This window comes from Zonotrichia leucophrys, chromosome 15, assembly GCF_028769735.1.
Source record: "Zonotrichia leucophrys gambelii isolate GWCS_2022_RI chromosome 15, RI_Zleu_2.0, whole genome shotgun sequence".
In the NCBI taxonomy this organism is placed as follows: Eukaryota; Metazoa; Chordata; class Aves; order Passeriformes; family Passerellidae; genus Zonotrichia; species Zonotrichia leucophrys.
In genome coordinates, this window is record NC_088185.1 from 3,318,071 (window position 1) to 3,341,157 (window position 23,087).

The 23,087-nt window shown below is 54.2% G+C and overlaps 3 protein-coding genes across 13 annotated transcripts in view; 1 reads left to right on the top strand and 2 right to left on the bottom strand.

Annotated features, from left to right (window-relative positions):
• Nucleotides 1-294: 294 nt before the first annotated feature.
• Nucleotides 295-4,156, bottom strand: MYL2 (myosin light chain 2). The gene is made up of 7 exons (XM_064726826.1): nt 4,105-4,156; nt 3,169-3,258; nt 2,477-2,552; nt 1,528-1,632; nt 791-866; nt 652-700; nt 295-545 (listed from the first exon to the last, which is right to left on the bottom strand). Exons 1-7 carry the CDS (start codon nt 4,105-4,107, stop codon nt 447-449), a joined length of 498 nt encoding a protein of 165 aa, XP_064582896.1. The 5' UTR covers nt 4,108-4,156; the 3' UTR covers nt 295-446.
• Nucleotides 4,157-10,100: 5,944 nt separating this feature from the next.
• LOC135454678 (protein FAM32A-like) lies at nt 10,101-10,627 on the bottom strand. The gene has a single exon (XM_064727010.1). The coding sequence runs from the start codon at nt 10,581-10,583 to the stop codon at nt 10,248-10,250; it is 336 nt and encodes a 111-aa protein (XP_064583080.1). The 5' UTR covers nt 10,584-10,627; the 3' UTR covers nt 10,101-10,247.
• A 1,446-nt stretch (nt 10,628-12,073) lies between these two features.
• The window catches only part of CUX2 (cut like homeobox 2), a 64,607-nt gene continuing 53,593 nt past the window's right edge, over nt 12,074-23,087 (top strand). For 5 of the 11 annotated variants that reach the window (XM_064726586.1, XM_064726594.1, XM_064726589.1 and 2 more), the window contains exon 1: nt 12,600-12,935. Coding sequence is in view for 5 of the 11 variants with exons in the window: in XM_064726590.1 (XP_064582660.1) it covers nt 12,387-12,431 (45 nt within the window). In the remaining 6 variants the exon portion in view is untranslated. Of the gene's footprint in view, nt 12,130-12,292; nt 12,432-12,599; nt 12,936-23,087 lie in introns of those variants that run through there. The other 6 variants (XM_064726590.1, XM_064726596.1, XM_064726591.1 and 3 more) reach the window with 3 other exon arrangements.

The window sequence follows — 23,087 nt, forward strand, 5'->3', positions numbered from 1 at the left end:
GTGGGGTGCAGGGATGAGTGTCCTCTTGGGGTGCTCCCTGCTAAGCTGCCGGAATCTGACAGCTCTCTGCTGCCTAAAGGAAATCTGAGCTCAGTGCTGGCCCTGGGAGCAGGTGGGATGGGCACAGCTCAGTGTGGAACAGGCTGGTTTGGGGCTGGGGGTGGGAGTGGGAGGCAAAGGGACTCGAGCACACATGAGAGAGACGTGCAGTAGGTCTGGGGTGCTGAGGCCAGCATGGAAGGGTCTGAGGGCTCCCACACCACACAAGCCCAAGCACTGCTCACACCAGCAGCTGGGTTTCCTCTTGCCAAAAGGCTTTTTAATGTGAATGCCATTCCTGTGCCAAATTCCCAGGCACATGCCTCTCCAGGGGAAGAGGAAAGGGAACCCCTGCGTGACCTAGGCAGAGGTGATCTTGCAGTGCCAGCCCCAGCCCTGGGCCTGGGCTAGTCCTTCTCTTCACCATGAGTGATGACATGGACCAGGTTCTTGTAGTCCAGGTTGCCAGACATGTCCGGAGGGAAGGCAGCGAACATCTGATCGATCTGCCAGGGAAAAGCAGTGACAAAAGGTGGCATGGGAGGGCTGGGAGGAGGGCTGGGGTCTGTTGGGATGGAGGGAGGCTGGCAGAGGGTGGGAAGGAGATCATACCTCTTCCTGGGAAAACCTCTCCCCCTGCGTCATCAGCATTTCTTTGATGCTGCAAACAAGAGATCATGGTGAGCACTGGGCAGGTCCTCATGGGGACACCCCCATCACTCCCTGCCCCAGGAACCCCTGCTGCACTCACTAGGCAGATTTCAGGCCTTTTCCCTCTGGATCAAACACCTTGAATGCATTCAGGATTGTCTCCTCTGGGTCGGCACCTGCGGGTGACAAAGCCACGGCCATTGGAAATAGTAAAGGAGGAAACCAACAGAAACCTCCTGCTTCTCCCAGCCTCGGGGGCGAAATGGGGGGCAGGCTGGAAAGTGGGGCCCCTGCAGGAATGCTGGACACTTGAGTGGAGTTGGTGGCATGTGGAGGAGCAGCCGTGGGGTGGTGGTGTGAGCACAGAGCAGGCGCTGTCGCCACCGCTCCGGCATCCAGCGTTTATCTAATCTTGGGGGTATTTATAGAGCTCCAGGCACAGCCCGTGGGGCCCTGCAGCCTCTTGGAGATCTGCATTCCTTGGGTTAAGTACATGATTCAGGGTGCAGCCTGATGGGGTGGTGGGTCAGAGTCTGGCTGTAGGCAGGGGGGCCACTGTTGGCACTGCTGCTGTCAGCAGGCTCAGAGGTGCTGCAAGAGCTGTCCCCTCTTCCCATGGGACAGCAGCAGCAGCAGCACAGCCATTTGGGTTTGTAAATGGCTGGGGAAACTGAGGCACAGAGACCATCTCACACCCCACAACAGTTTGGGGAGTCGTGGGATAAGATCTGGATCTCTGGACCTAGGGGTGGTTGGTATTGTAAATCAGGAATTTTGGGGTATAGAAATGCCACTGGGCACCAGTGAGCACCCCCAGCTGCCCAGGTGCCCTCTCACCCTTGAGCTTCTCCCCAAACATGGTGAGGAACACGGTGAAGTTGATGGGGCCCGGTGCCTCCTTTATCATCTCATCGATCTCCTCGTTCTTCACGTTCAGGCGCCCTGGGGAGAGCAGCTGTGGGTCAGTCATGGATCTGAGTCCTGCTCTGCCTGTTAGGGGCTAAAATACACACCACAGAACCCTTTCCTGGGGATTTTCCCCCCACTAGAGGGAAATAACACATTCCTGGGGAGCCACCTCTGGCAAGGAATGGAGGGAGCAGCAGTGAGGTGAGAGAATCATCTCCAGCTCTGGCTTCTCCAGGGTCACAGAACAGAAGGATCTGAGCTGTGCTACTTCCCTGCCTCACTGCCCCATGGACCAGCCTCTTTTAGCCCTCCTTGGAATGTTTGGGCCAAGACCACCAGCACTGGGCTTCTCCCTTTCTCCCAGCCCCAAAAGTAAACAGGATTGAACACCTACATCCTTTTTCCCGAGGCTGGGCTGTCCTTGGAGCTCCATTGCTGATTCATGCTGACCTCTGATGGCAGAGCCAAGCCTGCAGTGTCACAGCCTCCCACAAATCCCCTAAATCCCCTTAATGCCCTGGGATGCCGTGGGATGGGCACAGCCAGGTGCTCCTAAGCACTGAAAGGCAGGGAGTGCTGGGCTGTGCAATCCAGGAGTGGCCCCAGTGCCAAGGGGAGGAACTGGGAAAGGCAGGGATGTTGGGCTGTGTAATCCAGGAGTGGCCCCAGTGCCAAGGGGATGAACCAGCCCTGCTCTGGGAGCTGCTCCAGGTCACCCATGAGGGATCTCCCAGGCTGGCAGCCTTGGGCTGGGATCAGGAGGATTTTGGCAAAATGGGGGATCAGGTGAGCGACAGGGGCTTGGTTAAATGCCCCACCCTGCCTTGTTTCTCAATTAACAAAGCTGGGGAGGGGAGGATGCTGAGGCTGGGCTCACCGAGGGCAGCAAAGGTGTCTCTCAGATCTGCCTTGTCGATGAAGCCGTCCCGGTTCTGATCCATGATGGTGAAGGCCTGCAAGCACAGGAGCAGGGCAGGGAGCACAGGGAAAGGGACAATTGGCAGCCTTTGCAAAGGCTTTAGCACCTTTCTCCTTCTTCCTTCAGCTTGGATGGGATAAGGGCGTTTTGAACCCTCCCAGGAGGGGCTCTGGGGGTCTCACTCACCCTAATCCCACACAGTCCTGGGGTGATGGCAACCCAAACCCCAAAGCTACAAACCCTTTCCTTGCCCAAATCCCTCTCACTCCAGTATGACACCAGGCAGAGAGGCCAGCCTGAGCCATCAGCTCCTCCAACTGGGGCCAGTTATCCCTGGAACTGGGATCTGCACAGGACCACATGCCTGCTGTGCAGGGGTGAGAGCTCCTGGCCAGGCAGGAGCTGGGAGATGAGCTCCAGCTCCCTCAGATGTGCTGATCCTCTGAGGGAATCTGCCTCCTGGGAGCTTGGAGGCTTTGCCAGATTTAACGGTGTCACTGAGTTGTTATTCTCACTTTTAAAATAAAACAACCCAAAACCGATCCTGCTGCCTCCTGGTGTGAGCCAGCTGTCACTTGGGAGCACCAAGGAAAGAGCTGAAGGTCACACCACATCCAGGACCCTTGGTCCTTCCCACCAAACCCACCTACCTCCTTGAATTCCTGGATCTGGGCCTGCTCGAACATGGAGAAGACATTGGAATTGGCACCCTCAATCCTCTTCTTGGCTTTCTTGGGTGCCTGCAGGAGTCCAGGTATGCACCATTAGCTCACTGGCTTTTTACGGGGTCAAATAAAAGCATGGAAGTGCCCTGGTCTTATTTGTGACTCCTTGGTGGGAGCTCTGGGCTGGGGCTCTCCTCCTTGGGGGCTCGGTGGTGTCTCCCTGCAGCTCTGCCATGCTGAGGGGCATTAAGATTCCTGCTTAAATTTCAGCTCCTGGTGAATTTAGCCAAATAGGTCCAAGGAAAGATGAGGAGTGAAATCACTTCTCCCACTAGGGTGAGATATCCCCGTTGGAACCCCGGTTTTGGGAGCACTGCTGAGGTTGCACATAAGGGTTGGAGTTAGTCAGTGCTTCTTTACCCTGCTGTGCAGATATTAAAATATGGCTTAATTAAAAATCTGCCTCCTCCTGCACTGAGGCTTGAATCAGTCAGAAATGGGTCAATGTGTGTTTTAAAGAGGACTGGAGAGCCCCTTGCTGTCCCACCCAGCCCATTATCCCTCATTCCAGTGCCTGCTCCTGCAGCTGTTTCCTCTCATGGGGGTCTGTCAGGAGGAGGATTTTGGGGGCACAAAATGTCCTTTCCTCTCATTGCACGAAGAATGGGAAAATAGAAAAATGGCATTTGGACCTAAAGCCATCTGCCCTCATTTGAAAGCTCTGCTAGCATGGGGGACACCTCTCTGCTCCCTGTGAGATTCTGCTGATCCACCCAGATGCTCCCCAGTTTTCTCACTCCCTTTCCAAGGCAGACAAAACCCTTGGCCCTCAACTCCTTGCTGCCTCCTTTTCCCCCTGCCCATTAAACTGTTCTGGTGAAAAATCAAATTAATTTTCTCTCTTGGTCTCTCAGCACTCACCATGGCTGTGCTCAGCTGCCGATGTCACTGTGAGGGGTGTCCCAGAGGCTCTCCCTCTCTCCCCCCGGCTGGAACAATAAATACACCCCCCTGGCGGTTAAAAATAGCCCCATGCCCACTTTTGGCTGTAATAGGTAATTTGGCCGCCCCCAGCCCTGTTGTCTCTGCCTTTCTCTGTCCCTCTCTCTCTCTAATCTGGAATGGCAGCTTGTTGTTGTCACCGGCTGCCGTGACATGTGAGCCCGGCAGGGTTTCAAGGTTAGCCAAGCTCCGGTGGCCCCCAGCTCCCACACCGGGGATGCTCGGGGACAATCCCACCTGCCTTTGTCACTCGGGATGGCGCCGGGCTTGTCCCCTCCGCTGGGAGGGCTTGGCCCCAGGGGACCCCGCTAGAATCCCCCAAGTTTTGGGACACGGATGTTTCTCCTCGGTGCTTCCAGGAGTTTTTGGGAGCCCCATCGCAGCGTTGGCTCAGCCGGGAGCTGCTCGGCTGCCCGTGGGTCGCCTCCCTTGGGATGCTCCCTTGTCACCCAGCCCGTGTCCGAGCGGGGACATCCCCGGAGCTGCAGCCCCGTCCCGGAGCAGGATGCTGAGCTGCAGCAGAGCCGGGCGGGCACCAAGAGCTCCTCTCTCTTGTGTCACCCCCACTGAGGCACCTGTCACCCACTTACGCCGAGCATTTGCTCGCCCCGGTCCCGGTGGGACACACACATTTAACCCTCCCGATTCCGGGCTCTGTCCCGGGGACACATCCTGCGGGGATGCCGCTCACACTGCCCAGGCTCTGGCTCGGCAGAAAGAGCCAAGGAACCCACGGGCAGCAATCCCACAAAACCTCTGACATGTCCCTGCTTGTGGCTGCCAGGACCGGGCGGTTCCCTTTTGTCTCCAGCCCGTTCATTTCATCCCCGCTCCCTCTCGCCTTGCCCGGGATGAGGCTGGAGGAGGATTCACGCTGGGGTGGGAATGGCGCTGCCAGCCCCAGGGATGCCCATCAGCCCCCCGAACTCTGCGGTGCCATGGCCGTGACCCGGTGGCATCGCTGCCTGGCATTGTCCCCTCCGCATGCCCAGGAGGGCGGTGGGCGAGCAGGGAGGGCTGGGAACAAAAGGCATTGTGAAACCGGATCCCTGGAACTCCGGGCTCTGCCCAGACGCTGCCCTTGTTCTCCCGGAGGTCACAAATATCGTGTTTAATCCCTGGCACTCGGCTGCCACCGCCGTGCCAGCGAGGATGGCATTGCGGGGAGGATTTCAGCAGGCAATTCCAGGAGATTTCAGGGGGAAATGTGTAGGGAAAAGTGCCTGTGGAGGAGGAAAACTCCTGATCCGGGAATAACCATCTCGCCTGGATGGAGCTGCAGCTCAGGGAAGGGATTTCAGGTTGTGTTTTGGGGTCTGTGTGAGCAAAAAGGGCAGGAGAAAGAGCCGCGGGGGCAGAGCTGGGGCCAGAACCAGCCCCGGGCACAGCCGGGCATGAGCGGGATCAATCTCGGCACGGACGCTCCCTCATCCTGCCAAGTTCAGCTGGATTCATCGTCCAGCCGAGCCCAATTACCTTAATTTGTGGCATTAAGGAAAAATCCATAAGCATCAGGGAAGCGATGTGTGGTGGTTCCACCGGACTGGCCATGGAGCCGCCCGGGCTCTGCCCGTGCCCGTCCTGGGGTACGGCACAGCAGGAAACCCTGAAGCTGTGCAGGCCTCCCAGAAGGTTATTTTGTCAGGAACAACCATTTTTGCCCACCCAAGAAAGCAACCAGACCTGTGTCTCTCCCTGGTGTTGGCCTGGTTGTGGTTGGGGGCTTTGGAGGGTCAGGGTGCAGAGGGTGGCACAGAAATCTGGAATGGGCAGGGGGTGCAGATGGCTGCCAGGGTTTCTGCTGTGGTTTGTAAGGCGTTGCATCTGCTCCACTGCTGAAATCCTCTGTGCTGCCCGGGCCAGATCCTGCTGTCCCCTGAGGATCCTGCTCCAGCCCGCAGACGGAAGCACCTCCAGGCACATCACATCCTTCTCCTCCTCTGGATATCGGGGGGCTTGCTGGCCCCCAGGAAAACCTGAGTGCTTTAAATATGTCTGTATGCACAAACCTGCCTCTGGAGCCCTGGAGTGAACAAAAGAGCTGTGGGAAGTGGCTGCAGCCTGTGAATGGATGTCAAGGAATAACACACGGATCTGTGCCACGGCAAAATCAAGCATCGTCCCTCCTTATCTGCAAAAGAGCCTGTGTTTTACATGAAAAAGCCTTTCTAATTAATAGGCCAGCCCCTCTTGAGCTCGATAAAAAATGGAGTCAAAAGGATTTGATTAACCCCTGCTCCGTGCCGGGCGCGTGCTCTGCCTGAGCCAGACCTGCCAGGGGCTGATAACGGCTCCGTGTCCCGGGAATCCCGACAGAATCCCGGTACCCCCGGGCCTGAGCACCCTCAGAACCACCCTGGGGGTGTCCAGAGCCCCCTCAGAGGGCTGGGATGCTCCAGAGCCAGCTCAGTTCCTTCTGAATATCCTCTGCTCCAGCCGGTGTTTTTTTCTGTGCTCAGACACATTTGACTAAACTAATACATATGTATACACCCCGGGACGTTCCCATCCAAACCAATGTAAATTACCTCTGACCAATACGTTTTCCCAGGAAATCAATGCATTTTAACACTGGATAATATTTATGAAATTGAATTCTTTTTTTTTTTTTTTTCATTGAAGCTAATGCAATTCCCTTCTGTTTTATGCATTTTTATTAAACTAATGCATTTTAAATTAAACTGTTGTATATTAACTACAATGGCTGTGGGTACTTACAGTAAAGTAATATATGTTTGCTGAAATCAATACATATTCCAAACCTGGGAATTTCCAGTTAACAAGGCTATATCAAATATAACAAATGCATGTACCTGCTTAATTCGATGCTTATATACAACTGGCTGCTATATTTGTTTATTGGTAATGATTATTTTAAAGGAGGGAAGCATATTAAAGGTAGAAAGATAGATTCTTGCTGGAAGCTGCAGCTGGAAGCTGCCAGAGGTGGTCACCCCATCCCTGATGCTCGAATTGGGGAGTGTGGGGGTGACCCACGGGCTCTGGTGCTGGCTGAAATTCATCTCCTCTGCCACAGCTGGTTTCTGTGCCCTAAATCACACCCCTGCAGCTCAGTTCCCGTTGTGTGAATTTTGGGGACATCCTTCCCTTGCCCACCACATTCCCCACAGCTCCTTTCTACCAGCAGCATCCTCAGGAGCTCTCAGAGGGTTTTACCCCTCTCCCCTCGGTGTTTAGAAGATTTCCACGTGTAGCAGCTTATTCCGGGCAGATTTGATGCCGCAGCTTTGCCTGACTCAGCTCAGTTTTCCCTTGGAAAGTTCCAGCACTGGTTATGGCCGGGAGGGTTTGCCCAGCTCAGGAATTTGGGCAAGAGCCGCCACCTGCCTGACAGAGCAGGGGATGGGGACGAGGACAGGCAATTCCTGAGTCCCAGGGTTGTGTCCTGCCCCGAGAACAGGATGCGGTCCTGGGGGGAGCCGCAGCATTGACAGGAAAGCCATAAATAGCCGCGTTATCTGCCGTGAGCGCGCCAGCGGCGCCGGGGCTGAGATAATTCGGGCGAAGCAATAAAAGAGGAAAATTAATTAAAGAGCATGTGCTAATTGTAGGGGAAATGTGCGTGCAATGAGTAGCTGAGGCAGAAAGGCGGCCGGTGGAGGATCCCGGGTACCCACCCTGCACATCCCGGGGGGCGGCCAGGGCTGAGGCCGGGCACAGTTCAGCGATGTCGCGGGCAGCCAAGGGGTGCTGTCATCCCCCAAGGTGCCGCTTCCTGCACTCCTATGCCCCTCTTGTCCCTTTGCGTCCCCTCACCGTGACCGGTCGTGTCCCCCCGTGTCCCCTCGTGTCCCTCCGTGTCCCCCCCGGTGTCCCCGGCCCGGCCGGCGGGGACGCGCTGCAGCTCCTGCAGTGGCCGCCAGGTGGCGACGTTGTAGCGGGCGCTGTGCGCTCCCGGCGGGAGAGGGAGAGGAAAGGGATGGGAAAGGGATTGGGAAAAAGGGATTTGGGAAAAGGGATTGGGGAAAGAGATTGGGGAAAGGGATTGGGAAAAAGGGATTGGGAAAAAGGGATGGGAAAGGGATGGGAAAAAGGGATTTGGGAAAGGGATTGGGGAAAGGGATTGGGAAAGGGATGGGAAAGAGATTGGGAAAGGGATTGGGAAAGGGATGGGAAAGGGATTGGGAAAGGGATTGGGGAAAGGGATTGGGGAAAGGGATTGGGAAAAGGGATTGGGGAAAGGGATTGGGAAAGGGATTGGGAAAGGGCTTGGACCAGGACAACAGGGCAGCTGGACAGGGGCTGCAAGGGACAGGCCCTGGGACCAACGTCACGGTGTCCACGACGGGAGTGCCAGGGTGCGGGCAGAGCTCCTGCAGCCCAGGCCTTCACACTGCTTCCTCGAGGACTGTGTCCCATGGTGAGCTCTGGTGCCACTGCCCTCCTGGGCAGCCAAGCCCCATCACACTGTTCCCCCAGATGGCACGCTGTCCCAGTCAGCTTGGTGTCACCTGCGACCTTCACATCCAAGCATTCACCGCTGGGTCCTCACATGGGCCAGACTCCACTGCACAAAAATTTACCCCGTGGGGATCACAAAAGGCAGCAAGGCAGGAATAAATTAATGGCTGGAATGGGAGTGTGCTGAAATCCTTCTTTTTCCCCCTTTTTTTCCTTTTTTTTTTTTCTTTTTTTTTTTTTTTTTTCTGTTAAAGTACACAGAAAAGCCCCTTCCGTATTTTAATTAAAAGCCTTTCAGGAGAGGAGGCAAGGGGCTGCCATTTACAACGGGCTATTGTCAGGCACACAAAGCAAACGGGGCTGGAGACAAACTGATTTATTAACCTGCATCTCACAGCGTTCCCCGGGGGGGGTGAGCCCTCTGTGGAGGGGGTGGCAGCTCTGGGGTCCCCCTGGGGTGCTGCAGGGCCATGGGGCAGCCCCCAGGGGACACAGGGGACACAGGGGACACGCTGGTTTGTGCCACCCCGCAGCTCCCCGTCCCTCCAGGTGGCTCAGGGTGCAGCCCCTCTCCTCTTCCTCACTGCTCCCATTGATTTATTAATGATTTGGCCAAACAGGGACATTCCTCCAAAGCCCACAATTTAATTTGCTCACCAAAGATGCCAGGTTAGTTTTATTCCTGATTTATGAGCAGGCCCCTGCGTTCCCTGGGCAGCAGAGCAGGGCAGTGATTTATGGGGGTGAGATCAGCTTTGTGGGTGCAGGGAGAAGATCCCTGTCCTGGTGGTGTCCAACAGCAGATCCCAGGAGCTGCAGGAGGCAATGTTTGCTGCAGGACCATAAGAAACATTTGCCCCTTTTCAAGCCAGCTCTGAGGCAGGGAAAATGCTGGTGCAGGGCACAGAGGAAAATCCAGGCTCTCTCTCACACAAACTGCCTCCACTCCTGCAAATCTTTCTTTGAACTTTGATTTTCTGTTCACTTGCTCTTCTGCCTGAGGCGCTTTGCAATCGTGGGATTGTGAGCTGCTCTGAGTTTCTCTGAGTGGAAGAGATGAGAAGAACCAGATCATTTCCTGGCTGTTTGTGCTGCAGTGTGGGGCCAAGGTCACTTTGTGGGTCTGCCTCACCCTTTTGGACAACTTCCCACACCTGTCCCTGTGAGAATTTGGAAGCAGCTGCAGGGCAGGGTGCGGTTTGAAGAGTGTCCCTTTTCTTCGGTGTCTTCTGAACTCAAACTCTGCTTTTTGGTGGAATCCCAGCAGCAGGGTGATACCTGGGCAGTGGGGGGCTGCTTCCTCCCCAGCTTTGTGCAGAGAGAGGCTCCAGCAGTGCAAGATTTACTGCAGTTTTAGGAGCAGTAAGGATTACACTGATCAGTGCAGGAGCCCTGGTGTGTTTGCTGATGTCCATGCTGCCCCATCTCCTTTCAGCCCTTCTGGGAGCACAGGGATCCTCCCCAGCCCAGAGGAGACACTGCTGCATGCTTGGTTTTATAAAACAAGTCTATAAATTAAGACAGTATAAAGTCATAACAGCTCAGACGATTTATTAGACAATATGGAGAAAAGACAGATTTACATGGCTTGATACAAACAAAACACAACTCCAGCTCCAGAGCCGTGAAAAGCAGCCTGGTCATTTAGTCCAGCTGACTTTGGGAATGTCGTGGTGCTCAGTCAGAGTATCCAAGTGCCTGTTGAACTCCTCCACTCGCTGCTTGTGGGGTTTTGATGCTTTCTTCAGGATCCGCTCCCTTTGCCGCTTTTCCTGCACCTTCTCTAAGGCCGCCTGTGCTGGGGTCTGCTTGTCCAGCCCGCGCTTCTCCTCCTGCTCCTTCTTGCTGCTCATGATCTGCTCCAGCAGGATCTGGGCCTTTTTTGCCTTCTTCTTCTTCCTTTTGCTGGCTCCCAGGGCTGTGCCACTGCCCTTGAGCTGCAGTGGAGCGCGCTGTGCCGCCTTGTAACCCGCCATGGAGTCACAAAAACTGGCTGCAAACACAGAGCCCTCCAGCTGGGGCTGCAGCCTTCCCTCCACACTGGGAAATAACCCACACTTTCCAGGCATTCCTCCAGGGATCACTCTGGGGTCCCCCTGGCAGTCTGGGGTATGCTCACCCCTCCCTGGGACTTTGGTTGGAAGGATGGAAGGCAGCCCTCCATCCAGAATTGGGAGGCTGCTGATCCCACCCTCCTGCCTTCAAGCCGACCAGAAAGCGACAAAGAAGTCTGAGGAAGCTGGAAGTCCCAAAAGTTAACATAAGTCACATGGGAATTACTGTGTGCTGCTTCTGACCATTGTGGGATATGAACATGTGGGGGCCAACTCCGTGTCTGGATGGGCTGTTCAGGTCCAACCCGGCTGGCTGTGGATCCGAGTCCACACGATCTCAAATGGACAAAGGTAAAAGAGCAGAATTCTCTTCTCCACGTGGGAACAACGCCCCGCGTTTATTCCCGAGGCGGGAAAGAGCGCGATGCCTGATGGCGGGAAACTTTTAACCCGGGGGAACGGAGGGAGGGGCTAGAGGAGCTCAGCCAATGGGATAGCAGGAAGGCGGGGCGAGGGGCGGGGCCAGACAGGGAGAGACCACCACGCTGACAATTGCGGGGGGGTAAAGGGGAAGACCATGTGGCGATAGGCTACAAATCATGTGAACAGCGCAAATTACCGAGCACCCAGCGCAAACAACTGATTAACTATTTAGTGCAATACAACAGAGGGGCAGCTCCGTGCTTGTCTGCTCAAAACTGAGCCGTGGCCGCTGGGGCTGGGGTCCCTCCAGCACAAACGTGGCACAGCTCCGCTGGGAGGCTTCCCCAGGGATTTGGGAATTTATTCTCCAAGCCCCTTGGATATGGCCGGTACAACAGGCAGTGGGGCAAAGTGGTGTGGAAAATGTAAAGTTGTGGCGTCTTGGGTTTTATTTGTGGAGAAGCAGAGAGGGAATTTCTGGGACAGGTGTTGTGAGTGCTCAGACGCTGCTGGCTGGGCTCTGTTCCTCTGCTGAAGTTGGTTGGATTCTTCAGAGCCATTGAGAATAAAAAAATAAAAATACAGCCCTAAACCACCCTGGATTCGGTGTATTTGTGAATTTGGGGATTTCCGGCTGCGGAACGCTGGGAGCGTGTTTGCTGTAGCCATTCCCAGCAGGTCAAAGGTACGGGAAGGGTCAGATTGGGCGGATAAAAACCAAACAAACCTGGAAAAGTTTAACCGGCGGCTCCCGCCTGGCGATTTTTCCAGCTAAAAACCTTTAATTTAGCCTGGAAAAAAATCCATCACCGGGGGGACCGAGACTGAGACCCTCGGGGGGTGTTCGGGAGCGGCGGGGGCGATGCTCGGGGGTGGCCCCGGGGGGGACAGGGCTGGTCCAGGAGGGAGCCCCATCCCTGCTGCCCCCGGTGGGCACGGGCGGCCCCCGCTCCCTCCGCGCCACCGGGCTCCCCCAAGATGGCCGCCGAGGTGGGATCGATGGATGTGTCGATACCGGACACGGTTTGATGCCCGCCGGCTCCAGGTCGGTGGCGGCGGCGGGAGGGAGGGAGGGGATGGAGGGAGGGATGGGGGCGGCCGCCCGATCACTCCCCCACCCCTCTCCCCGTCCCTCCCTCCGTCTCCCCCCGCGCCCGCCCGCCTCTCTCCCTCCGCCCGCCCTTCCCCATCGATAGGTATCAGAAATTGATCCCCGCCGCCGCCGCCGCTGCCGCCGCCGCTCTTTGTTCGGCGCCGCCCGCCCGGGAGCCTGGAGCAGAGCATGGAGCAGCGCTAGCGGCGATGGAGCCGCGATGGAGCCCCGGCCCCCGCCCCGCCGCCCCCGAGGTGACAGCAGGGCCGGGGGGCGGCCGCCGCTCCGCCCCGGCGGGAGGGAGGACGGGAGGGAGGGAGGAAGAGGAGGGAGGGAAGTTGCGCGGGATGAAGTTGCGGGGAGCGCGGCCCCCCCGCGCCGCCCCGCCAAGTTTGTGGCGGTGCCCGCCCGCCGAGCGGAGCCGCAGGTGCCCGCAGCGTGCCCGGCGCCGCCCGCAGCGGGGGCGGCTCGGTGCCCGCGTCCCCCGGCGCGCTCGGGGCGGGCAGAGCCGCGCGGGTGCGGTGATGGGTGCGGGGATGGCGGAGCGGGGCTGCCCCGAGCCCCGCCGCCCTGCCATTGTTATCCGGGGCCGGTGCGCGGGGCCCGGCCGGCCCTGAGCGCCGGGAGCGCGGTCGGTACCGGGCGGCGCTGCTCGCAGCGGGGATGGATGCGGCGGGGGGGCGGCAGCTCCTTTGTGGCTCCGGGCAGGTCACGGCCGCCGTATCCCACCGTGGCACCCTCGGTCTGTGAAATTCCCGGTAAGTCCTTTGTTACCGTGCGCGGGGGAAGGTTGCCGGGGGCTGCTGACAGTTTGTGACCTTAAAAACGCACCTTCAATAGGAGGTGGGTAATTAACACAATGGCTCTCCCAACATAATGGGATGAAAACCCAACCTGGAGCCGCTACGCGCATTTCCATAGATATTAAATGGGTTTATATCCCTGTAGGATATTCCGGAGTTTAAAATGCAGCGTGCTTGGGAGGGGAGTAAACAAATTGAAATGCGATTGATGGGGCTCCGGTAGTGGATCAACAGTTCCAGCATTTAATGCATTTTGGCTTTTAAGCAGATTACGTGCTGCATCTGCGCTGCGCGACCCGAAAAGTAGCGCAGGTACCGCGGCCGGTGGGTTTGCCATGACTGCTCAGTCCTGGCATTGTGGCCGGGAAGGGATTACGGCTCTCAGCGCTTCGGATACAAAAGCGTTCCCCGCTAAATCGCGCTAATGACTTTTCCCGGGTGCGTGCAGCATCTTTATTTAAATATAAATATTGGCAGCTACTTTGGGGGCGAACTTTGCCGGAGGGAGAGGTGGGCTGGGAGGTGGCGGCTCTCTTTCCTTCCTTATTTCCTTCCTCCCTTCCTTATTTCCTCCCTTCCTTCCTCCCTTCCCCGCCGTTCCGCCTGGCCGGTGCCTGTGCCCGGGTGCGGAGATGGAGAGGGAGCGCTGGGGATTGACTTCTGTCCAGGCAGCAGGATCGCGTTGGGAAAGGTGACCTTGTGCCAGCTTGGCCTAATGCCCTCCATTAAGAAAAAAAAACAAAATAAAAAAAAAAAAAGAGGAAAGAAAAAAAAAAAAAAAAAAAGGAAGGCAAGCAATCAATTTATAATTCTTCCATCAATTTATAATTCTTCTTCCAAGAGCTTTCCCCCCCCCCCCCTTTTTTTCTTTTTTTCTCCTTCCCTTTTAATGGATGTGTCTGAGCAGCTCTGGTGGCCTGGGGCTGGCCGGGAATGGCAGAGTTGTTTGAGCCGCCCTGATGAATGGTGGGCATATGGAAAACGCAGGGATAATGTGGCACTCGGCAGCGCTCGGATCGAAACGGCGCTGAGCCCTTTTACGGCGGAGAGGCGCGGAAATGAGGAGAGATAAAATTCTATCAAAGATAATGCCAGGCGTATTTCACCGGGTTATGAGATTGGTTTATTGTGTACATTACTAATGCAGTATTTTTTTACAGCTTTTCTCGCGTGCGATAGGCAGAGCGGGATTCGTACCTTCGTGGGGTTTTTGGGGTTTAATTTGCTTGGGGTTTATCGCGTTCTGCTTGGCACAGTGTGGATTTATGGGATGCTCCTTGCGCTGGATGCTGCTGCTCCAATCCAACCCGTTCTGCCTTAAAAACGGCAAAAAAAACGGGCAAGAGTTTTGAGCTGCTGATTTGGGGTAATAAATACAACGGGCGGGCGAGAGCGATTAGAGCCATCTTTTATAAATGTCTTCACATCTCATTATGCAGATGAGCTCCGGCTACACGGCTCCGAGCCTTTGGTTCTCGTCAAATAAAATGTTCTTGGGTTGATTTCCCGCAATGGAAATGCTCTCTCCCTGTGCTGGAGTTGGGCACAAACTTCGGCGGCTCTGCCGGGTGTGGAGAGCTCCGAGCCTGCTCTGGTTCATGAAATGTTTTTGCTGTTTAAAAGTTTAGGGGAGAGAAAAAAAAAAAAAACAAAAAAAAAACCCCACCCCACAACTGTGGATGTGATTAAAATATTATAACCTTATGATATTCTGAAGTGCATAAATTTTACATATCAGCTACAGAGGGAGTTTAGACATCCATTAAATGATATGACAGCTTGACTTATCTAAATGTGCATCATTTAACAATGTGTCAAAATTCTGCTTTATATAGACGACAGCAGTAAATAAGCTATCAGTCCTCTTGGCTGGAGCTTAATTCCTGGAGCTTGGACTAATAAACTCAGCTGCATTCTTGTGCAGCAGCAGGAGAAACCTGAGGGGAGCCTGAGGTGCTTCTGGGGCAGCTTCCCCTCTGTGAATGAATGCCCCTGGTGCTCTGGGTTTTTGGGGCTCTTATGGAGAGACTGCAGGGATATTCCAGTTTGGTCCAGCATCTCCAGCATCCAACATTTTCCATCTCCATCCCTGCTGGAAGGTGGGATGCTGGCTGTGCCCAGGGGAAAGCATGGGGAGCCCAAGGAAGCTCTGGGTGCCCCCATCTCAGAGGGGTTTTTGCCTTTCCCAGCTGAAATCTCCGGATTTGTGGAAGTGCAGCTTGTGCCCAGGGGCTGGCTGGGAAGCCTGGGAATGCAGTTTGTGCTTTCCAGTGGCTCCAGCTGCTCCTGGTGCAGCGGGGCGTGGGGAGCGCTGGCTGCGGAATCATCTGCTTTGAACAATTAATCTGAGTTTGGGCAGATGTCTGCCTCATGCTTGGCTTGGCTGCTGCCTGATGGCTCTGTGCTCCTCCTGGGCGCTTCCCCTGACCACAGCTCCTCAGGTGGCTCCTCTGCAGGGCTGTGCCCCGTTGGTGGGGACACAAGTGACGCCCCTGTGCTTTATCCAGGAGCTCTGTGTCCTTAGGGATGCAGGGCTGGAAGTGCAGGGAGCTCCAGCTGAGCTGGGCACTGAAATGCTGATGATGCCCCAGCAAAGTTCAAATCCTACAAATCCTGTAGCACTTGGTCATGTTGGTCATGGGAGGACTCAGTGTCCTGGAATGTCACTGTCCTCGACCACCTTGTGGTGTCCCCTTCCTCAGTTTCCTCCTTGATGATCCATCCCACCCCCCAAATCCTTCATTAATTCCTGATATTTCTACTATTTCCAGTTTATATGTGAGGAGAAGGAGGAGATGTGCCATGTTTCTGGTCCCACCTGCTCTGGGGTCACTGTTGAGCATCGCTGGAAAGTCAGGCTGGAGTTCCTGAAGTGAAATCTGATTTTTAATTTTTTTTCTTTTAATTTTTTTTTTCTGGCTGAATAATTGAGATGCTGCCAGACAAGAAGAGCTGCAGAAAATGAGAGTTTATCTTTAGCACCACAGTTCTCACTTTAGAAACTGGTGACCCCAATTCCAGCCTGGAGAGTGACTTCTTCCCTAATTAATAAATCCATTAATTAATTGTGTGCGTGCTGCAGCCCATTAGAGATGTACATGCTGGCCTCCTGATCCAGTTTAGTGGATTGTCTCTGTGGCCTTGGAAGCAGGGGGGGAAAAAGGGATTGTGACCACCAGGCAGCTAGGGGGACGGGGATGGAAATATAATTTGATTTTTTTTTGTGGGGCTGCAGGGATGAGCAGCTCCTGGTGGGTGTTCCAGCTCAGTGTGGGATTGAATGGGGTGCCCAGGGCTGCTGTGCCCACGGAAATGGGGGCTCAGCACTGAGGGCTGGGGGTCCTGGGGTGCCTTGTGTGGATGGGGAGCAGGGAGGCACCCCCAGGGCTGGGGGGAGAGGAATGTTCAAGCCTTGGGTGATGTGAATTGTTATTTATGACCAGCTTAGGAAGCAGTGCTCTCCCAGCCCTGCCAATCCTTCAGGAGGCTCTTGCTGAACTGGAAATCCTCAGCAGAGCCTGCGGAGCTCGGGGTGCATCTCCCTCCCTGTGCTCCCTCCCTCAGTTAATTTTTCTTGCTGTCTGCAGAGACCTGGGATGAAAATTCAGGCAAATTGTTGTGTGTGCTGGTCCCAGGGCTCCTGTTTTCTCTGCTGAATGGGAAGCTGGCTGCTGGCAAAAGAATCATCATCTTTAAATGCAGGAGGCTTTGCTTGCCTGTGGATTTTGGGGGCTCCAGGGGCCCCCTTCTCCCCCATTTTCCACTCCTGCTTTTGCTGGCTGGAGAAAATTGTTCTGTTTGGGTTCCCAGAGGTGGCTGCATGTCCCAGGGGACAGCAGTGCTGCTTCTCCTCTCCTCCCTTGAGTGCTGCTGTAATCATGGTGCCACATCCCTGGCCGCAGGAATTCCCACATCCCGAATTTCAGGGAATTATCCTGGGAGCTGCCAACAAAAACACAGCAAATTGAAATTACAGGGCCGTTGTTTGCAGGGAGGGGAAGGTGAGCAGCAGCATCCTGCTCCTCAGCATGCCTTGGAATGGGTTTTATTTAGGATTTTAAAGCCATGGGTGTGTGCTCCCTCAAGACAGAACCCACGGTGTAGCACATTCCCACTCTCTGGAATTGGGAAAGGCACATCAGAGACATCCACTGCCCCCCAAATGCCTGGGTGAAGTTTCTCAGAACATTTTGTACCGTCCTGCTCCTATTACCGAAAGATGTAATTCCCCAACTTGGGAGATAATAAGCAGGTATTGACTTCTGCTGGGGTCATTATCAAGATTTATTCAGTCAATATGGCTCCTTGGGTCAATAAATCTTGAGGTTGATAAAGGAGGAATATATACTTGCAGACTTTATTAAAAAGTTTTCCCCTTTTGTAACACTTTTTTCCTCTGTGTTGCAACAGGATCTGTGACTGAGTTTTCTTTAATTACCTTTTTTTTGTTGTTTTTTTTGTGGTGCATGTTTTCCTGCAGCTTTTGGGCTGTCTCTCCAAGACAGCACAATTTGGGAAGCAGGATTTGGCCCTGTGCTGGCTCTGGTTTGCTTTGTGCTGTGATTCCCCCTCTCCTGCCTTTGCTGGGTGAGGATTTGGGGGAATAGGGGCAATATTCAATTTTCCAAACATTGGTGGCTTTTTTCAGCTGAGTTCCCTGGTTGCACCAACACCTCCTTCCAAAATGGATTTGGTGCCTTTTATTCTTTAACATGGCCTTGCCGTTTAATTATTTTTTTGCCTACTTTGGTGCAGCACAAAGTGATTTCCCCAAAGCTGCCCCAGCACCCCGAGCACTGACTTTGCTGTGCTTTAAGCGAGCGTGGGGCCGATTTAATCTTTAACTCTCGGCGTGTGCCTGTGCCAGCCATTCCTCCTGCAACACACATTCCCAAAAAAGTAAATAACCAGTCTGAACCCCGGGTAAATATTCCTCTGGTGGGAGCTGAGCCGTGCGTCAGCCGCTGCGAGCGCGCCGCCGTTGCCTTTGGAAACGCTCCCGTGGTTTTACACCAAAGTCAGGACCTCGAGCATCCTTTGTTTTCCTCCGTCAGGATAACATAATAAAGTATTACCTGGTGCTGGCAGCAGGGCTTGTAATGTGTGCTGTAAGCACGGAGCAGAGCCGGGGTGTTATTGCTCAGCCTGGCTGCAGAGGACATTTATTCCTTATTAATCACTGACGGGCAGAGCTGCCTCCGTCTGCGGCTCTGCGAGTGCTGCACAAACATCCCCGCGAGCTGGGGCATCGCTGCCCCTCCTGTCCCCCCAGGTTCTTGGCTGAGGGAGGAGCTGTGGGCTCTGTGAGGGCACAATTTGGGTTAAAAGCCCCCTGTGATGCCCAGCATGGTGGAGAATGGTGGGGACCCCCGTGCTGTAGCTGTCCCTCAGGATGGTGGGGCTGAGCTCCATCCAGGGCAGGGTTAGGTTGGATGTAGGATTGGTTGGATTTAGGTTGCATATCAGAGAAAGGTTCAGCCCCCAGAGGGTGCTGGGCACTGCCCAGGCTCCCCAGGGAATGGGCACAGCCCCGAGGCTGCCAGGAGCATTTGGACAACACTCCCAGGATGGGATTGTTGGGGTGTCTGTGCAGGACCAGAGGTTGGTTGGTCGATGGTCCTTTTGGGTCCTTTACAACTCAGGACACCCCGTGATTCTGTGAGTCTGTGGGGTCTGTCCTGAGTGGCTGCTGATGCGGGATGGGATGGGATGGGATGGGATGGGATGCAGTAGGATGCAGGGGATGGGATGGGATGCAGTGGAATGAGATGGGATGCAGTGAGATGCTGTGGGATGAGATAGGATAGGATGCAGTGGGGTGGGAGGGGGTGGGATGGGATGCAGTGAGATGCAGTGGGATGTGATAGGATGAGATGCAGTGGGATGGGATGAGATAGGATAGGATGCAGCGGGATGCTATGGGATAGGATGGGATGGGATGCAATAGGATGGGATAATGGGATGCTGTGGGATGCAGTGGGATAGGATAGGATGCAGCGGGATGGGATGGGATGGGATGGGATGGGATGGGATGCAATAGGATGGGATAATGGGATGCTGTGGGATGCAATGGGATAGGATAGGATGCAGTGGGATGCTGTGGGATGTGATAGGATGAGATGCAGTGGGATGGGATGGGATACAGTGTGATGCTATGGGATGGGATAGGATGGGATGCAATGGATGGGATAATGGAATGCTGTGGGATGCAGTGGATGTGATAGGATGAGATGCAGTGGGATGGGATGAGATAGGATAGGATTCAGTGGGATGCTATGGGATGGGATGGGATGGGATGGGATGCAATGGATGGGATAATGGAATGCTGTGGGATGCAGTGGGATAGGATGGGATGCAGCGGGATGGGATGGGATGGGATGGGAGGGGATGCAATAGGATGGGATAATGGGATGCTGTGGGATGCAATGGGATAGGATGGGATGCTGTGGGATGCTGTGGGATGTGATAGGATGAGATGCAGTGGGATGGGATGGGATACAGTGTGATGCTATGGGATGGGATGGGATGGGATGCAATGGATGGGATAATGGAATGCTGTGGGATGCAGTGGGATGTGATAGGATGAGATGCAGTGGGATGGGATGAGATAGGATAGGATGCAGCGGGATGCTATGGATAGGATGGGATGGGATGCAATAGGATGGGATAATGGGATGCTGTGGGATGCAGTGGGATAGGATAGGATGCAGCGGGATGGGATGGGATGGGATGGGATGGGAGGGGATGCAATAGGATGGGATAATGGGATGCTGTGGGATGCAATGGGATAGGATAGGATGCAGTGGGATGCTGTGGGATGTGATAGGATGAGATGCAGTGGGATGGGATGGGATAGAGTGTGATGCTATGGGATGGGATGGGATAGGATGGGATGCAATGGATGGGATAATGGAATGCTGTGGGATGCAGTGGGATGGGATAGGATGAGATGCAGTGGGATGGGATGCAGTGGGATGCAATGGGATGGGATGCAATGGGATGGGAGGGGATGCAGTGGGATGGGATGGGATGAGATAGGATGGGATGCAGTGGGATGCTATGGAATGGGATGCAATAGGATGGGATAATGGGATGCAGTGGGATGTGATAGGATGCTGTGGGATGCAGTGGGGTGTGACAGGATGAGATGCAGTGGGATGCTGTGGCCGTGCCGCTCCGTTTCCCTCCTCTGGCACCAGCACTGGGCTGTGCTTTGCTGATGCCAGCCCATGCCAGCCCCGTTCCTGGCAGGGCTGAGGGCTGGAGGGTGCCCTGCCTGGCAGGGCTGTGCCCTGGGCAAGGCTCCAGCTCCATCCCAGCGCCCCAGGCCAGCGGCTCCGCTCGGCACACGCCGCGGCAGCGTCTCCCGCCACCGCGCTTCCCTCTCAAATAAAAGCAGCTAATTAACATTATTCTTTAATTATTGCCTTTATCAACAAGGGGTCTGGTTTGTACCAGCAGGATAGTCGCTTTCCTTTCCACTACCCAAGCGAATGCTTCAATTCCTGTTGCTTTTGAAATGAATTTGATGTCATCTGCCCATTGTCACTTAATGGGGACACTTGGGTAATGATTGTGAGCTCCAGCCCTGTTAGCAGCACTGCGAGCGTGTAATTTAGCCCCTTAGGCAACGGTACTTTTGAAATCTCTGGATAGTTTTGAACTCTCTGTTCTTAATTAAATATGCAATTTTTCACGGTAACCAGGTTAATTCTTTTGTGTTGTGTTGTAATACTGTTAGGAATTTTCATAGTTCTTATTAAACATTATTCAGGCATTGTGAATTCCATAATTAAAAAAAATGAAAAGAACAAAGCTTGATTCACTTCTTTCTTTTCCCTGGTTAATTTATCAAATGAATTTTGCAAATTTTTCTTTTTCTCCCCAGACAGCGTGCCAAGTGTTTTAAAGGGGAAGGATTTAATTGCTCTGTAGGGATTGGTTGGTTATGAAGGATTTGGCTGTTTGATTAGTAAACCCTATTGGGAATGGTTTAATGCTCCATGATCTTAAAAATTGTCTGATTGTGAGGCTCTCCAAGGATGTTTTCTCTCTTCCTCGTGTACGGAAGAGGCTTTGCACAAGTGTGATTATGAGATGGGGAGGAGGGAGCCGAGGTCGGAGCTGGGTGATCTGGGCTGCCCTGGCCACGAGGAGGAGGAGGAGGAAGATGAGGATGGTGAGGCAAACCAGGAGTTGTTCCCTTGTATCCCTGCAGATTGTGGGAATGGATCCCAGGATGGGATGGATCCATCACTCACTTCCTCCTCCAAGGCTCGCTGCCTGTTTTATCTCTTGCAACGTGATGGAATTTGATGGAATAACTGGTTTATTGAGAGGCAAACCCCTGCTGTGCTCTCCGTGCCTGGATCCCTCTGGTGTCCCTGGGATCCCTGTGAGGATGTGGCTGGGGGATCCCTGCAGGCTGGACATGCACCAGGAGGGATGTGGGGATGCAGCTGCTGGGGCTGGATCCAGGTACCCCAAAGCTGGGGGATCCCACCTGCTCTGACTGTGGAGCCTGGGGATTTTCAGCCGGGAGTGTTCATCCAGGCAGGATTTTAAAAAGGATAAAACCACTGGTTTTCTTGTCCCCTTTGGATCCAGAATTGATGGAGGTGATGTCTGTGCACTGAGATTGGGGTGCAGGGATGGGCTGTGGCTCCAGTGTGCCAGGAAGGGCACAGTGCTCCAAAATCTTCAAAATCCCTGCTGGGGAAGAGCCTGGGCTTCCCTCCTGAGCATCCAGGAACCAGTTGTTTTTAAAGCCCTTTTGGATTTGATATAGAGAAAAATAAGATCAATAGTCGGTGGTTTTAGCCATATGGTGCCACCTGGGCTCCCCCTGATGTTGTGGGGTGAAGGATGAAATAACAGAACAGAGTGGTGCTGGCCCCCAGTGGGATTTTGGGGGGAGCAGGAGAGGCTTTGCAGCATCCCTGGAGCATCCCTGGAGCTGCAGCCCAGCCAGGATCGATCGTGGCCAGGCTGAGGGGGCTCCCCAGGGGTTGTTTGGGCTTTAAGGAGAGGTCAGAGAGTCATTACACTTATAAATGTATTACTGTTTAAGAGAAGAGCTGTCGTTATCTTTGAACTTGGTTTATGTGGCGCCAATTTTTTCCCCCCGTCCTGATTCCAGCCAGGAGGATCAGCCAGGCTGGAGCAGCACCTGGATAGAGCTTGGGGGAGGAAATAAAGGATTGAGCAGTGCTGGGCAGGGGGCTTTGCCTCAAAAAGCTTTAGAGTTTGTGCTTAAAAACTGCTGCTTTCCCCCAAAACTTGGAGAAAGGTGTTGGTTTGAGGTTTGGGGAACCAAGTGATGCTGTGGTGATGCAGCTGGCAGTGATTCTGGGCTGGAATCTGTGTCAGAGCTGGGGTTTCTCTGCATCATCATCATCATCATCATCATCATCATCATCATCATCATCTTTCGGGTGTTTTTTGGGGAGGGACAAGTCAGCAGGATGAGTGAGCAGGTGGGATTGTCACCAGCCCACAAAGAGAAATCCAAGGTGCCACCAAGCAGTGGCATCACCCCATGGCAATGCCCCCATTGCTGGGTTGAGCAGCGTGGGCAGGGATGCCAATGGGGCTTAAAAATAAGGATTGAAATCAAAATAAATCCCAGTTATTCCCTCAGTTTTCCTGTTCCTCATAGTCAGAGTGAGGCACTGACAGAGCAATGCTGGGCTGTGGCTGAAGCAGGGACACAAACCCTTTGCTCTGGTGGTGACACAGGCTTGGAGCAGAGACCAGCAAGACTGAGGAGTTCCACTCCCCACAGGGCTGTGCTGAAGGCAGAAAGTCACTTAAAAACAAAGAAAAAAAACGAAAAAACGACAAAAAAAAAAAAAAAAGGAAAAAGGCTAGACATCTAGACATTTGCAAGGCAAAGGGGAGCAGATGCCAGTAATGTATTCCCAGGCATGACACAGAGTGGCAGCATGTCATGAACCGTGTCCCCAGGGACCCCTGGCTCTGTGATATTGGCTTTAACCCCCAGCAGCACCAGTAAATTCATCAGGCTTACGGGTATTGCTCTTGGACTACTGAATAATTTACAGTTGCAGAGCCCAGCCAGGTTCAGGTCACCGGGGTTCATGGGTT